The 14,180-nt window shown below is 39.4% G+C and overlaps 1 protein-coding gene across 1 annotated transcript; it reads right to left on the reverse strand.

Annotated features, from left to right (window-relative positions):
• Window positions 1–4,310: 4,310 nt before the first annotated feature.
• bub1ba (BUB1 mitotic checkpoint serine/threonine kinase Ba) lies at window positions 4,311–14,018 on the reverse strand. The gene is made up of 16 exons (XM_077017947.1): window positions 13,821–14,018; window positions 13,290–13,468; window positions 13,064–13,164; window positions 8,718–8,845; window positions 8,594–8,631; window positions 8,366–8,453; window positions 8,182–8,269; window positions 7,799–8,049; window positions 6,863–7,008; window positions 6,265–6,396; window positions 6,088–6,173; window positions 5,840–5,998; window positions 5,554–5,690; window positions 5,110–5,254; window positions 4,839–4,948; window positions 4,311–4,705 (listed from the first exon to the last, which is right to left on the reverse strand). Exons 1-16 carry the CDS (start codon window positions 13,856–13,858, stop codon window positions 4,558–4,560), a joined length of 1,974 nt encoding a protein of 657 aa, XP_076874062.1. The 5' UTR covers window positions 13,859–14,018; the 3' UTR covers window positions 4,311–4,557.
• Window positions 14,019–14,180: the final 162 nt, after the last annotated feature.

Below are 14,180 nucleotides of genomic sequence, written 5' to 3' on the forward strand. Positions count from 1 at the left end.
CAATATCGCTGCTATTAAGATAAGAAATAATAATAAAAAAGTTTACAAAAAATATGTATTAGTTTCTTTGTTTAGTAGATACATACATTAGTTTATATTTATAACACACTTACAGACTCTCTTGCACAAACCTATAGGGAAGCAGAAGGCTACACCAGCTTACTGCAGTTGAACAATATGCAGTTGTACCACTCCAAAATGACATTTGCCATCTGATCAAACATTATGGGTCATGTATTGCATAACCTCAATAACACACTGCCAACCTTATTCTGTTTAGATCTACAATAACCGATCAGTTCACACTGACCTACATTCATTTAAAGGTGGAAAACATGATAGCATATTTTATCACCACATGTACAGATGGAGTCTGGAAGCAAAGGCCTATGCCGTGTTAATTAATCCTACATGTCCTTTTCAGTGGGTTCGTTTGGCAAATTGCTGATGAGTACACAGTGCTGGTTCTAACTTCCCCTACGTGTGTATGCATCTGATCTCTAAACCTCCACTGTTACGGTCACCTCTGCTGGACTGAGCAGTTTCAATAAGAAGGAATTGGGAGTAACGAGAAAAAGACCCCACTATTGACATCACAGAACCTCCAACATCAGTAAATGCAATGACATCGCTGGTATTATTGAGTGTGATTGTGGTAAATCAAATGACTGTCATTTATGGACAGCAGCAGGTAATGGTGGTGTAGGATGGTCCAGGTGACTTACCTATATGCTTCTGTTGATGCTGTATAGTAGATTTCTCTCACACGATTGCCATCATCATTCCCATCGTGATTGTGTCCTTCTCAGTTTAAGCTGATGACGACAGTAGAGGAGACACAGGAGTAAGGGAGGGTAACCTTCCTGCAAACCATACTCTGTGTCTGACACACTTTTCCACTGTTTGATCAGTGGGTGCGGTGGAGGAACTCATGCCCAAGATGTTGGATCTGATCTGGCAGGATGTTCCTCTCTCTCTCTACACGAACATGTTGCGTGTTAAAAGAAGTCCAGAAACCTTTTGAATAGTCACGATATTGCGCTTTCCTCGGGGTTCACTAAATCGGTACGCCATGACACATGCCATAGGCCAATCAGTACAGTACACGATAACAATCAGTAAACTAAGATACGGCGCATGCTGTGACTTGATGCATGTTGCCTTAATGCTAAGCTTGCGTGCATCACCTGCCTATCAGAATGATATGCTTTACATAATTAGTTTGATTCATTCTTCTCATGGTTCTCTAAATGCACTGGGGGTGGGGGAGGGGTTGGGGGGAACATTCATCACTGACAACTGCAAGCGAACTGCAGGGCATTCACAACACATTAGAAGATATCTACAGACCTGGATACTTTAAGAGTGCAGTAAAAACTGTTCCTGGGGGCACCCACTTCCTACAGCTTTGAAACTGTTAATATTTGGTCCTTAATTTGACTCCTACCATTTTTTATTTGTACCACAGGGTGCTAAATAACTTAACAAAACTACATAGACAATCTGCACATGATGTTTCTGTTAATACTTTCTATTGGGTTTGTGTAAAGCAGCTAGAAGCCATTTCATGACCAATGCACTGTGACTATGCGTAAGGGTGAAGTTAAGGTACATCCATGACACATTTTTGGTATATTGATTATTTGTATGTTTGTATTGCCATGTTATTTGTAATACCATATTTGTTTTATTTGTTTTTGTTTTTTAATAAACAACAGGGTGAATGGGAGAGTTCCTCTACAATCAACTTCAAAACGAATGAACAAATGAACCACACTTAGAGGATATTGTCTTCCTCAGAACACGAGCTCTCGCTCAGTAATGACAAACCGTCTAGGTTCATTCTCTTCCTGATGAAGACACTACATTGCAGTAGCCAAACAGGTTCCGTTTCACATTATCTGGGCCATCCATATCACCAGCTTTGTTTTCTGTAACTATTGGTAACTTGAGTGTCCTTTCCCATAGGACACACAAGAATGGATTCTAACCTGAGGTCATTTCTGATTTTTTTTTTTTTTTTGCTGAAGAAAACTCAAGCAAACTGGGTGAAACTGGGGATGTCTGCAGGTCAGCACTTTAAAGAGACTTCCGAAATTCAAATCACTTGCTGACAGTGTAATAGAAGTTGTAGTGATAGACCGTTTGCTTTGACAGTCAGCAGGATTACTGCATATTTTTCACCTAATCACATCCTCTCCTCATCTGCCCATTATTAGTAGCAATGGTTACATTATGTCAGCCAAAGCCTAACCTGAACATTCCATAGTTCAGGTATTCCCCAGAATTGAGACGGAGCACTACTTAATAACACAAACAAAAAACAAGTCCTTATTCTACCACATGAAGTAGCAAAAATGCTTTAAATATTGTATCAAAGTTAACCATGTCACTAACCTTTTCTGAGGCAGGATCGAAAGTGTTTAAAGTGCGCCACATTACTGTATTTAAAAAAACAAAGTAAAAATGACTGGAAAACAAAGCTCTTCTATTTTAGAAAGCAGGATTTATGAAAACCTGAACAGAGAAAAGACGGACTAACCTTTCTCCATCTCCTGCTCAGCTCCACATGGCCTACACGAAGCTACCCTCCTCCACCCCACCTTTGTCACGGAGGTTCTCAGGAGTCCCTTCCCGCTCCGAGCTCCCTTCCTAATTCATCCAGAGGAGAGGTAGTGCGGGAAAACGCTTACCTTTCTCTCCAGAGCGGGATATCTGCTTCAAGACTCAGCAAGACAAACACTTACTCACACAATACCTAAGATCGTCCGTCCGTTGCACACACACACACACACACAGAACAGTGGTGGTTGTTTCTGTCAACATACACGGCACAGGCCACCACATGTTCTGATGAGTTGGGTGCGTTCTTCCCTGGAGGAGGTGCAAAGGTTTTTAAAACAGTCTCTGTCTGGGCTGATTCATCATTACAGCAGACTTCTCATGGGGGCTACATACAAACCAGGACCATGAAGATTGCTGAACCAATGTATCCCTCTTAAAAGCAGAACAATCTCAAATGGAACATGGCAATTTAAAAGTAAAAAGCTTCTGCATGTTTCTGAGGTGAAGATTGAATTAGATTTCATTTTATAACCAGTAGGGTTTTATATCTAGCATTATAAATGCATTCAGGGAAGGTCAAATGGAAATATCTATTTTCTAAAGCCCTAAGGTAAACAGGTTACTGCCAGAACTGAAAAGTTATTTCACCATTCCAAGACATTCCCTTATTGTGCAATTGGAAAGAAATAGGTTAGTATAATCTACCAAAGGTAATAACTTTCACAACCTTTGTGGATGGTTCTTACTCATCTGTATGCAATTTTGGGGTTGGCAGACAGCTTTTAATACAACCAAACATTTCCCAATAATATATATATATATAAATAAAATAAATTATGGTTTCAATCCACAGTGGCATGTTTGACACACCCCAAGCTATCCTGTGCTCGATTTAAGCTGATGATCTGTACAGACATGTACACACACGAAAGTTAACAAAGCCATAGCGCTGATGCTTTAACAGTCCAATGAATATCATGATTTGGGACAAACGCATTCTTATGAATTCACTGGAACATGCACGTTCCATAGTGTTCAAAGTTGAGGAGTTACGCTTAGTGACGAGATGCCTATAAGTGACGAGTCGTAGCCTGGAGCTAAACTTTGAACTCCACAGCCATAAAAGATGCGGCTTCTATTTTCTTTTAAATAAATACACCAGGCCCTTACAGGTCTGGGCTCCAATCCACAAAGGACAGCTTCTATTCACAGGGCCGTTGAGATTGTGGCCACGCATTCCAAGCGTCTGACTTTGTTTGGGGTGGAGTAAGAAGGTGTAACGACTCGCTCGCCCGGTGATTCTCTGACGACCTCAGCCTATCGGATGTGCCTGTGTCAGAGCTTCTTCCAGGTTTTGAAAGGAAACGCACTGTTTTAACTGGCAAATGGGGAGTCACCACACGTCACTGGAACAGCACATATTAACTCACTATGAGATAAAGCACTTACAGTCTTAACTGCCTCAAGGTTTACATTACACATAGAGCACAGTATTCAGGTGCTTCTAAATGTGTTTTGATAGATCGGATGTTGTCTCAGGAGATCAATCAAAATTAAAAGCATTTGTGAAATATGAAGCATATCATTAATGGTCATTATATCTTGATTTCTCCTAACTGAATGCAGTTTTCCATCTGAAATAAATCCTATTTTTTGTGCACCTCCCACTCATTCTACTTTAGCACAAGGTCTAGGATACACTCATGCCACAGAAATCTTAATTCCTTTCATTACAAAACAAAAAGCACGTGGATTATGTCACATCTTGACAGTTTAATAAAGAATAACATAAAAACAATAAACAGTATAATGAAGACAATCTACACCACTGCTTTTCCAGTTATCTATATTACGGTAAATGTCTGCTGTATGGCACTTTTGCAGACTATATCAAATATTAAATAATGCAAAGGATATCAAATGTATTTGATATAAAGTACAATAAAAGAGAACACACACACAAAAAAAAAACCCCACACACTGACAGCATAATTACAGAGAAAAAAGATCTTTATCGAGACCTTCATCAAGAGTATTCCTTAAATTCCCAATCAGCTTCAACAAAATAGTCTCCGTTGTGTTGTCCTCTGGATTCAAAATGTTGTGGAAAAAGTCTTCCCACAAGGGATCAAGGTTGTCACTAAAAATAAAAAAAGACCAAAATGGCAAACAACGGATAAATGTCCTGACTGGAGTTTGAACGGAGAAATTCAGCAAATTGTGTTATTTATGCCTTATGTGGTCTGGTTTAATCCTGCATTAACTGCTGGTACCTGACATGACTGTCCTTCACCAAACTCCAGGACGAGCCCTCTTTAACTAGCGTCATGCTTCTTCCAGCCAGTAACAAGTACACTATCTCTGCTACGCCATAGAGGTCGACCTGTAAAGGTGAATGAATGACAAAATCAAGAAATTACATCTTTAAACTATGTGGAGCAGAAGGGACAAACAATGTACTATAGGCATCATCTCTTAATTCTCCCATTTCTTCTACACATTTAGCTGCAAGAATAAGACACATTTCCAGGCAGCTGAAGATACCTGGTACGGGGAGGCGGAAGGCAATAAGACGCCCTGCCTAATGTAGTCCTGCGCAGGAGAATACGCCTGGACAGTCTTCACATCAGTCTGCAGCCTTAGATCCAATGAGCCGGAGAACTCCATCCCAACAACACGGTCTTCACAGCTGCCAAAAGAATGATCAGATTAATCATTGAGCACGAGTCATTTCCAACTTTTAAAATCATCCTCACCTTAACAGAGAACGTTGGTGTCTTAATCAAGGCTTCACTTTCTGAATCACTTCCTCACCAGCATAAGATCTGACCATAAATGTTTTTGAGCCCAGTTGCTATTTTAAAGTTGGTACATTTTCCAGTAACATAGATCAATTTTGATGATTCGCAACACTCTTCTGTGGTGCTCTTATTTATTCATGAAAGAAACCGCTTCCTCCTGCCGAGGCTGCGTGTAGTTCATCTGTACCTGTGGCACACCAGCAGCGTTTCAGGCCGCAAGGCACCGTGAACAAGATGACACGAGTGCATCTGCTTCACCATCTCCAGCAACCGCACGGCCAAGTGTATGGCATCCCATCTGGTCACGTGTTGCTCTACTAAGCTCTATACAAGGAAAGAACATAAACGCATCCAAAAGACGAGGATAAGGCTGAAGCTCAAACAACTGAGGACAAAATCAAGGGCAGTTCATGCGAAAAGATCTAGTACCCTTCATTTTTAACACCGTCATGTAAAATAAGAAATATCCATACTTGAATAGTCTGCCCATAAGAGACCCTCCAGAGCGTTAAAGAGCCATTCTCATAGAGGTAGCAGGTACTCTGAGAGTGGTAGTGCTTCAAATCAGCCGGCAGCCTGGCTCCCAGTTGAGAGCTAATGTAGAAATCCCAAGGTACTGAAGACCTGTCCACCTGGACAAGATAGAAAGACACGAAACCTACATTTCTCTGTTCAGCCCCCCAACGCCAACAGCTAAAGTTGATCTTGCTCAAAGACATACCTTAACAAACACATTGCCGTTGTTTGAAAAATACAAGTATATGTCTGGATCAGCAAACTTTCTGAGGAAGAACAAGTCTTCACCATCTAGAATCATAAAGAACATTCCATCAGACGTCTATCCTTTTAATCACAAAGTTAAAAAATCCTGACATGGACATGTAGATTTAGAGCATACCAAGGTGGAGGTCTTCCTCTGGCTCAGGAAGAGGCCCCGTCCTCTTGTTGAAGTTAGCCAAAGAGCTCAGGTCCAGATTATCAAGCAGAGCTCTTCTGACCTCCAGGCTAAGGGGCTTCATGGTCTCAGTTTCTGATGGAAGAGCGATTTTTAAGGTATACAAGTAAACGTTATATATTAAACAGAGAGTTCAATTACTGACTATTGTTAAATGAAGAAAATAATTTGAGTTTTAAAAATATACTACACGGGACAATACAATGCACATTAGGTAAGCAAATGGGCTGTGTAACATTGAAAAGTTCTTGTTCTTGATCCAATGCCCATGAAAAAAGACATAGTAATCACCAAGTAAGAATTTACTATTTTATTATAGAAAAATTTGGTTTTAAGTCACATTCTTTCACAAGCTTTATAATGTTCCAAGGGTGCTTTGTGGAATTGTTCTTAGTGCCCCCTGATGGCTTTATAGTGCAACAACACTATATTTTTTTTTCTGTTACTGGCTTACTTAGGGACATAATACATTTTGTTAGAGAGCACTTAAGTCTTCATTGTTTTGGAGCATAGTACAAATTCTCTCAATGGACTGACTCACCGGGGGCTGGAGACGACTGTGTTCTTCCTCTAGTCAACTGGCTCTCCTGTGGAATCCCAAAGTGGCTTGCAGCTCTTCCTCGCAAGTCAGGCTCCAGCGAAGAGTGGGAGGTGTAGCCCCACTCCTGACTGATCTCCTGGATCGGGCTAAAGATTAAAAGAAATAAGCCTTTGGAACATCAAAAGAGCATGTCACCCAAAAGCTGATATTTCAAGGCTTAATTAATTTAGACCTTTTATCCATATTCCAACAAATAATATCAAAGAAATCTACACGAGAGGAAAAAAGCCAAGAGAAAGCCTTAGAAACCTCAGGCCTCGACCTGATCTCATCTGTGAAGAGAACAAGGTGCCAGTTCTTGCATTCTGGCAAGTTGCCAAATGAGCAGAGGTCCCTCTAGAGTGCCCTGGGGCATTAGTGTGACCTTCATGTCCCTGAAAGTTTGGTCAGACATGCGCGCCACTAGTCTGCTGGAGGTCATTCTGTAGGGTTCATGCAGTGCTTCTCCTGACCCTCCTCACACAAATGGACAGATGCCGGTCCTGCTGCTGGGCTCTGTCCAGCTCTCCTCGTGTAATGGCCCATGTCCTGGTATCTCCTCAAAAAGCACTGTGCTGAATTGTGCACCGCAACCCATCGTGCGATGGCAAGAGTGAACGTGCCATCCTGGAGATGCTGGACTAACTGTGCAACCTGAATGGGCTGCTTCATGATAACAGTAGTGGCAAGGACACTAGTACATAGCACAACCAGACTACTGTAGAGCAGAATCAATCTGGAAGGAGAGGAATTGTCTGTGTCCACCACCTTCAAAACTATTCCCTAATAAAATTGTGCCATTTATTTAGTCTTTTTTTGAGCAGTGTGTTAACCCAACCCTTAATGCAGATATATGCTTAAATCCAATAACAATAGCAATAATCAACTTAAAAGTACCTTAACTTTTTTGTCTCTTCTATTGGATCAGAGACTGGCTCTTTGAAAATGACACGGGAAGTTTTGTTGAGGGTTTCTTGGTCTTCCATCTGACCCCTCTCTGAAGGATTTTGCCTCACTGGTCCTCCAAATGGAGTGGAAGCCATTTGAGCAGCATGGACAAAATCACAGGTGTCATCTGGGCTTCTGCAAAGAGTTTTATTCCAGTGGCCATTGATAATGGCCTCCTCCGAGCGTGAAATAGAGCTATCCTGAAATTAAATGGAAATACCACAACCTGAACATATGCGTTTACTTACTACATACAAACAACACACAAACATTCAAAATAAATAGAACAGATGTAAGCACAGTCATTTAAAAATACAGAAAACTAAACTTACTTTATCACCAACACATTCTGATGCAGTTTGCCTGGCTTTCAAAATGGAGGTGGGAAGTTTCAACGTTTTATGACTCCTTGAGGATGATCTTAAATATACAGTAGAAAAACAGGAAAAAAAAGTCTGAATATTGAAAAAGAAAAAAGAGAAATACAAATATTTGGAAAAACATTTTTTAATGTACCTTGAATTTGCCTTCTCAGACAAAATATTCTCATCATATACAGGAACCAATTTAGGTGCCTGGAAAATCTGCGTATGGGCACTTTCACCTGAAGGGTAATCATATAAAAAACAGATGGAATAAAGACAAGGTCTGAAGACATTCTTTGTGGAGAAAATGTTCTATGTACTTTTAATGTTTCTATTACAGATCTCACTGCTGTAACTGGACAACATAAACCGAGCTCACCTTGTTCCATGTTTTCCTCTTGCCTTACTAAAACATTTCTGATGGAAGAGACAAATGAGTTTAACTCACTTAAACTTTTTATTTATTTTTATTTAGGTTACAAATGCATGCTACCAAAATCCACCTGCTGCCTGAGCTGTTGGGCATTTCTGGCTCACTATATACAGTCAATGGACTGGTCTTAGTGGGAGCTACAGGCACACAGGTGCCTTCAGCTGTCTGGAGATGGGGATGACGAAGGTCCTCTTCAAACTGCAAAGTTATCAAAAAAAAAAAAAAAGAAGTAAACAGCCAGTCATAAACATGACTTTCCCAGTAGAAAGTCAAAAACCAACGGTCATGTAGAACTGGGTCTTTTCTTCTATTAGCATATATGTAACTTTTTTAACAGGTGTATCCTTAAGGCAGTTTATCCCCTTGGTGAAACATCAGGTGGCTTGAAGCATAATGATAAATTAACAGCTCATAATACACATCAGAGGTCTAATATGGTCAGATAAAATGATGAGTTTCAGCACGCAACATTGCACACTCGTGTAGTGTGTGTAGTATAAAATAGCAGATGACCACAACTCTCTTTTCCTTAGTACCTTAAGAATCTAAAACCTAATGCATTTTAAGTGGGCTAAGACAGCACAGAACAACCTTGAACCCACACATCACTGGAGTGCTACAGGGCTCTTGATGGGCATATTTCACCAGGAATTTCCCTCTGGGATCAATAAAGTATCTATCCAACACGTGGTAGCTTTTGAAGGCCAAAGGAGGGTCAATTATAACTAGAAAGTAAAGTTTGTGAACAAACTTTAAGTTGGCTTGACAAAGCTTGTTGTAACAGCATGAAGACAATGTTAAGTATGTTAAATGATAATAGTTGGTCCCAGAAAAGCATAGTAGTTCAATAAGGACAGCAAATATAGTTGTTTTATCTTACCAGCTGAAACAGTTAAAAATTCAATGGTTTCTTATGGGAGGATGGAGGGATGAAAACGAATGAATAGAAGAAAAAACTGTTTAAAACCATGTAAGACCATATTTAGTATATTTACAGTTGAGTGAGTACAGCAGTTTTAGTTGTTCTATCCATACATCTGGTGGAGTTATAAAACCAATTGAATCATATGGGAGGATGGAGGGATGAATGAAATGATAGAAATGGCAGATGGACAAATGGCATCGATATGAAATGCAGCTCAATGGTTGGTATCAGCTATTGAGTAATTTTACCAAGTTTGATCACTGTATCTTGAAAATTAAGGCAGTTAGTAAATCAATGGGTTACTATGAGAGTATGGAGGGATGAATGAAATGATAGAAAGGGAGGATAGACAAATTGCATCAATATGATATTCAGTGTAGTGCTAGGGATCAGCTACTGAGTCATGTCACCAAGTTTGATCACTGTATCTTGAAAATTAAGGATTTGAATAAATCAATGGTTTCCAATGGGAGGATGGAGGGATGAATGAAATGATAGAATGGGAGGATAGACAAATGGCATCAATATGATATTCAGGGCAGTGTTAGGGATCAGCTACTGAGTCATTTCACCAAATTTGATCACTGTATCTTGAAAATTAAGGATTTGATTAAATCATAGGTTTCCAATGGGAGGATGGAGGGATGAATGAAATGATAGAATGGGAGGATAGACAAATGGCATCAATATGCTATTCAGTGCGGTGCTAGGGATCAGCTACTGAGTCATGTCACAAGGTTTGATCACTGTATCTTGAAAATTAAGGATTTGATTAAATCAATGGTTTTCAATGGGAGGATGGAGGGATGAATGAAATGATAGAATGGGAGGATAGACAAATGGCATCAATATGCTATTCAGTGCGGTGCTAGGGATCAGCTACTGAGTCATTTCACCAAGTTTGATCACTGTATCTTGAAAATTAAGGATTTGATTAAATCAATGGTTTCCAATGGGAGGATGGAGGGATGAATGAAATGATAGAATGGGAGGATAGACAAATGGCATCAATAAGATATTCAGTGCGGTGCTAGGGATCAGCTACTGAGTCATGTCACAAGGTTTGATCACTGTATCTTGAAAATTAAGGATTTGATTAAATCAATGGTTTCCAATGGGAGGATGGAGGGATGAATGAAATGATAGAATGGGAGGATAGACAAATGGCATCAATATGATATTCAGGGCAGTGTTAGGGATCAGCTACTGAGTCATGTCACAAGGTTTGATCACTGTATCTTGAAAATTAAGGATTTGATTAAATCAATGGTTTCCAATGGGAGGATGGAGGGATGAATGAAATGATAGAATGGGAGGATAGACAAATGGCATCAATATGCTATTCATTGTGGTGCTAGGGATCAGCTACTGAGTCATGTCACAAGGTTTGATCACTGTATCTTTAAAATTAAGGATTTGATTAAATCAATGGTTTCCAATGGGAGGATGGAGGGATGAATGAAATGATAGAATGGGAGGATAGACAAATTGCATCAATATGATATTCAGTGCGGTGCTAGGGATCAGCTACTGAGTCATTTCACCAAGTTTGCTCAATGTATCTTGAAAATTAAGGTAGTTATGAAATCAATGTAATCCTATGGGTGAATGGAGGGATGAAGGGATGAAAAAAGAACAAAGAGAAGAAAATAAAAAGCTGTTTTAGACCATATAAGACCATATAACATCATGTTTAGCATATATACGATTGAATTGGAATAGCATTTTTAGTTGATCTATCTAAACAGCTGATTGAGTTATATTAGTTGTTTCCAATGGGAGGATGGAGGGATGAAGGAATGAAAAAAGAATGAATAGAAGAAAATAAAAAGCTGTTTTAGACCATATAACAGCATATTTATCATATTAACTGTTGAATCAGTACAGCAGATTTAGTTGTTCTATCTATACATCTGATTCAGTTATATCAGTAGTTTCCAATGGGAGGATGGAGGGATGAATGAAATGATAGAATGGGAGGATAGACAAATGGCATCAATATGATATTCAGGGCAGTGTTAGGGATCAGCTACTGAGTCATGTCACAAGGTTTGATCACTGTATGTTGAAAATTAAGGATTTGATTAAATCAATGGTTTCCAATGGGAGGATGGAGGGATGAATGAAATGATAGAATGGGAGGATAGACAAATGGCATCGATATGCTATTCAGTGCGGTGCTAGGGATCAGCTACTGAGTCATGTCACAAGGTTTGATCACTGTATCTTGAAAATTAAGGTAGTTATGAAATCAATGTAATCCTATGGGAGGATAGAGGGATGAAGGGATGAAAAAAGAACAAAGAGAAGAAAATAAAAAGTTGTTTTAGACCATATAAGACCATATAACAGCATGTTTAGCATATATACAGTTGAAATGGTATAGCATTTTTAGTTGTTCTATCTAAACAGCTGATTGAGTTATATTAGTTGTTTCCAATAGGAGGATGGAGGGATGAAGGAATGAAAAAAGAATGAATAGAAGAAAATAAAAAGCTGTTTTAGACCATATAAGACCATATAACACTATGTTTAGCATATATACGATTGAATTGGAATAGCATTTTTAGTTGTTCTATCTAAACAGCTGATTGAATTATATTAGTTGTTTCCAATGGGAGGATGGAGGGATGATGGAATGAAAAAAGAATGAATAGAAGAAAATAAAAAGCTGTTTTAGACCATATAAGACCATATTCCCCCAATGTGTAATATATATAGAGCTTAGTCAGTACAGCAGATATAGTTGTACTACCTATACAGCTGATGTAGTTATAAAAGCAATGTATTCCAATGGGAGAATGGAGGGATAAAAAAAGGATGAATAAAGAATGAGTGGTGAAAAATAATTGTATCTTTATTGACATCTGACCAGATGTACTATATCTAGTGATTTTGGTGGTAATAGCATATAAAACATATGAGCTAGAAGGCATTGAATAATGAATGGAAGTGAATGGGTGAAAAAGAAGGGATGAAAAATAAGTGATAAAAGAGTGATATAGTTGTGAAAAGTAGTTGAATCATTTCTATCCATCCCTGGACCATGCTTATCGATTTTGGTGGATTTATCTTGAGATCTGATAAAATGAGAGCAGTTTGAAAATTGTCCCCATGAAAGTCTATGGGAAAAATGGCTCGGTTGGAGGCATAAAAAGGGTGGAGGCAGGTGGTGTATCTTTCTATAAAGCAGTAGCACACTATTCTGATATGGGGCGGAGGTTCCTACAAAGTTTGGTGGTTCTATCTTAAAAGCTGTGGACGAAATAGCTGTCTAGTTTTTTACGAGGGGGAATAATAATAATAATAATAATAAGAAGAAGAATAAGAAGAACAGCAAGTTGGCTTTGTCAAGCCAACTTAAAAAGCTGTTCTATTTTTTCTTTACAGCTCTTATGATTTACATATATAAATACCCTTTCTATGCAAACAACAAAGCATAACAGTGAGTCAAATACCAAGTTTTTGTTTTAAACTTGCTGCACACTTACCTGATCCTGGGTGGTACCGTTTCTCCCTTGAATAAGCTTCTGTTTTTGCTCAATTTGAGTCTTCAGCTCTTCCTTGACTTTGTGTAAATGTAATACTTTTTCTGAGGAGTTAGAAAAAAAACAATTTACCTTTCCCACTTTGAATTTCATTTTAAATATGTGTACAGAATAAGACATCTAGTGTACACACACACACACACACACACACACACACACACACACACACCCTTCAGCTGTTTAAAGTAGCGCTGAGCACGCAGCTCTTCAAAGGAGAACTCCGTGCCACCTCCAGACACAAGCTCCACACTGTACATGCTCTGAACACCAGACTGGTGTTTGTAGTGGGATGCAGGGCCATCTTGAGGTTCCGTTTGTTGCGCACTTTCCACAGGGTTGAGCTTGCAACTACGGTAGAGCAGGACAAGAACAACGTGCCCATCACATCAAACTGAGAAGCGTGTAAAGTGTATTTTGGATTATAAATACAAAACACAACATGTCAACAACAACAACTTTTTTACTAAGAGCCAGCGACAGTGATGACAGCGACTAGTGGTAAACGTTGACATAGCTTTGTGAAGTTGACAACATGAGTATGCTCGTTATGCCTGACTGAGAAGTTAACATCAACTAACCCGGGACAACTAACCCAGGACAACTAACCCGCTTACTTGTCACGGTCTAGATTAGTACGAGCACGTTTAACCGCCCACTAAACAACTAAACGGCCGATAGTGCACGTTTCCTCGTTACTTACTTGCTCGACTGCTGCGCGGCGGGTTCCTCCATCTCCATGGCCCAGGTTTAACCGTAATGTTCTTTCTTCAGGCTTTATGTACGATATCCTACCCGGCAGGTCACGGCAACGTTTGACAGCAAATATGTCGCTAGCTAACTTAACCACCGTTGGCTGCTCGCTAGCTGAGTGAATTCAAATATCGTCACGTGGTAAGAACGTAGCATCCACGTCACTTCCTCCCCTGGCTTTCGACTCGGATTACCCAACATATCTCTCCGTTATTAGGTTATGTGCAGCATACAAGCAAAAATATGGTCATATCTGCAGTATATATATAACGCTGAAGTTGAGAATTGCTTTCTTTTTAAACAAATGATT

The sequence above is a fragment of the Brachyhypopomus gauderio genome, chromosome 9 (assembly GCF_052324685.1).
Source record: "Brachyhypopomus gauderio isolate BG-103 chromosome 9, BGAUD_0.2, whole genome shotgun sequence".
Lineage (NCBI taxonomy): Eukaryota > Metazoa > Chordata > Actinopteri > Gymnotiformes > Hypopomidae > Brachyhypopomus > Brachyhypopomus gauderio.